Source organism: Sinocyclocheilus rhinocerous, unplaced genomic scaffold (genome assembly GCF_001515625.1).
Source record: "Sinocyclocheilus rhinocerous isolate Xijiao unplaced genomic scaffold, SAMN03320098_v1.1 scaffold1614, whole genome shotgun sequence".
Taxonomy (NCBI): domain Eukaryota; kingdom Metazoa; phylum Chordata; class Actinopteri; order Cypriniformes; family Cyprinidae; genus Sinocyclocheilus; species Sinocyclocheilus rhinocerous.
In genome coordinates, this window is record NW_015641054.1 from 11,302 (window position 1) to 14,052 (window position 2,751).

The 2,751-nt window shown below is 37.2% G+C and overlaps 1 protein-coding gene across 1 annotated transcript in view; it reads right to left on the reverse strand.

Moving 5' to 3' along the window:
• Nucleotides 1-2,751, reverse strand: part of LOC107754441 (protein spire homolog 1) — a 31,799-nt gene that overhangs the window by 4,548 nt on the left and 24,500 nt on the right. The window contains exon 13 of the mRNA XM_016570873.1: nt 407-544. Within this exon, the coding sequence (XP_016426359.1) occupies nt 407-544 (138 nt within the window). The remainder of the gene's footprint in view (nt 1-406; nt 545-2,751) is intronic.

Consider the following 2,751-nt stretch of genomic DNA (forward strand, 5'->3'; position numbering starts at 1 on the left):
CAGCATCATTACTCCAGTCTTCAGTGTCACATGATCTTCAGAAATCATTCTAATATGCTGATTTACTGCTCGAGAAACATTTCTGATTATTATCAATAACAGTTGTGCTGACGAATATTTTTGTGGAAACTGTGACACATTTTATTTTTCAGGATTCTTTAATGAACAGAAAGTTCAAAAGAACAGCATTTATTTGAAATAGAAATCTTTTCTAACATCATAAATGTCTTTAATGTGTCCTTGCTGAATAAAAGTATTAATTTCTTTAAAAATATATATGTTTAATATAATTTTTACTATTGTTTACTTCATGCATTATACCTTTTCCATCTATATGATTGCAGTGCCTGTTTTATTGACATGCTGCTTCTGAATGTTTGCTCTAAATGATAAAAGCAGTTCTCACCTTCCCCTTCTTCATGGCATTGTAGATGTCTTTGTACTGCTGAAACTTCTCCAGTTCGGCTTTGACCAAAACCTGGCGAATGTGCATCACTTCCTCCACCGTCAGAGCCAGACACTCCACCGGGAAACAAAACTCTTCCTGTCCAAACACATCGGCCAGACATCAGCAGAGACCAAACTGCAGCAGTGATAGCATACTAACATGCCACTCATACCTGTAATATGTATATTGCAATGCAATGCTTGCATTTCCAGACGACAAATGAAATCGAATTACAGTTATAATTTTTCACTTAAGAAAAGCAACATAAATGTTTTTATTTCCAAAATGATTACTAGATACAACTGTAAATTGATGAGGTCATTAAAGGGGTCATACGATGCGACTTCAAGTTTTTCCTTTCTCTTTGGAGTGTTACAAGCTGTTCGTGCATATATAAGATCCGTAAAGTTGCAAAGACTAAAGTCTCAAACCCAAAGAGATATTCTTTATAAAAGTTAAGACTTGTCCACGCCTTCCTAAAACGGCTCGTTCTAACACGCCCCGACATATCTACGTCACTGTGTGGGAAGATTTGCATAACGCCGCCCAAACGTTCACGCAAAGAAAGAAGGCGTAACTTTTATTCTCGCTGTAGTATTGTTGCCGCCGCCGCCATGTCGTGGAGATGCTGTGTGTTTCCAAATATGGTAAGGGGCGTAACATTTCCGTCACACACTTGAGGAATTCGGCCAATCACAACGCACTGGATAGCTGGCCAATCAGAGCACACCTCGCTTTTCAGAACGATGAGCTTTGTAAAAATCGACGTGTTTCAGAAAGTCGGGGCATAGAGGAGCAACAACAATGTACGATATGTGAAAAATAATGTGTTTTTTAAACCTTTAAACCGCGTAAACACATTGCATTACACCAAATACACCAAATAATTTATATTATCATAATATTTTTAGCATCGTCATATTATCCCTTTAATGTTGCATTATGCTAATGACTTAAAGGGGTCATCGAATGCCCATTTTCCACAAGTTGATATGATTCTTTAGGGCCTTAATGAAAAGTCTATAACATACTTTGGTTAAAATTTCTCAATGGTAGTGTAAAAAATAGTGTTGTCAAAAACAGCTCTGTTCACGACTCGTTTCGGTGCATGTCCCTTTAAATGATAATGAGCTCTGCTCACCCCGCCCCTCTCTTTCGTTGGGGTGACGACCAGTTCTCTGAGAGACTGTAAACTTTAGCTGCATTTGTCGTGGAACTTGCTAACTAGCACATTATTAGGAAAGGCGATTTGCAAAGATTCATGAAGCTGGATCACGAATGATTCGCGTGAACATAAATTCATTTAGGTTGATCGGAGGGAGCATTCCCTTCAAATACAAACGTAATCCACTTTAGCGGCTCAGATGTCGGGAGTAAATGACAACTGCTATGTTCATTATTACATCCAACAACAAAACTAGGGCTGGGAATCGATTCAGATGTCCCGATTCGATTTTGATTCGCAAGCTCTCGATTCGATTCGATTCTTGATCCAGTTCTCGATTTTTTGATTACATTCAGTGAATATAGTTTTAATACAATTTTTCTGGTAATCAGATGAAAATTAAACCCTTTAATTTTTTGGCAAACAAAGTGCTGCACAACAGATGTTTACAGTTAAAATTAAAAAGTAGTAGTAATATAGTAGTAGTAGTAGTAGTAGTAGCATTGTTGTTGTTACATTGAGTCTTAAGACTGCTAAATAGACATGTGCTGGTATTTGGTAATGCGATATATCACGATAATGAATATGCACGATATTGTTATCGTGGGCACTTCTAAATACCGTGAATAATTATATATTACAAATTATTCAGAATTTTGAATGCATTTTAAGAATACTTTTCCCATCAACTGGTCAAAATGCACAACACCGCTGTATGCTGCGTCAAAGACGTGTGTGCACTCTGATGTAAACAAGCGCGGAGGAGAAGCGCATGGCGGAGCGCGTGAGAGACGCTCTGGATGAAAGCACATTCACTCTGACAGCAGATGGCGCTAAACATAATGCAGCTGTTACCCCGGAAACAAAGCAGCTTTCTGTTTCTGAAAGGTGTTTAAATGATTTAAATAGCCATTTAGATTTTTGTATTTGCAGTGGTGTTCATCACAGCGCCAAATACTTAACTATTTAGACTTAATAGGCCATTTATTTTCATACTTTTTTACATTTTAATCTGGACTACAACATGCCCTATATATTGTTTGAAAAAGTTTTGATTCTTTATTGTTCCGTCACACTTTACATTAGGGCTTCATTAGTTATCATAAACTGCCAATGAAATTAACATCTAAACATTCAT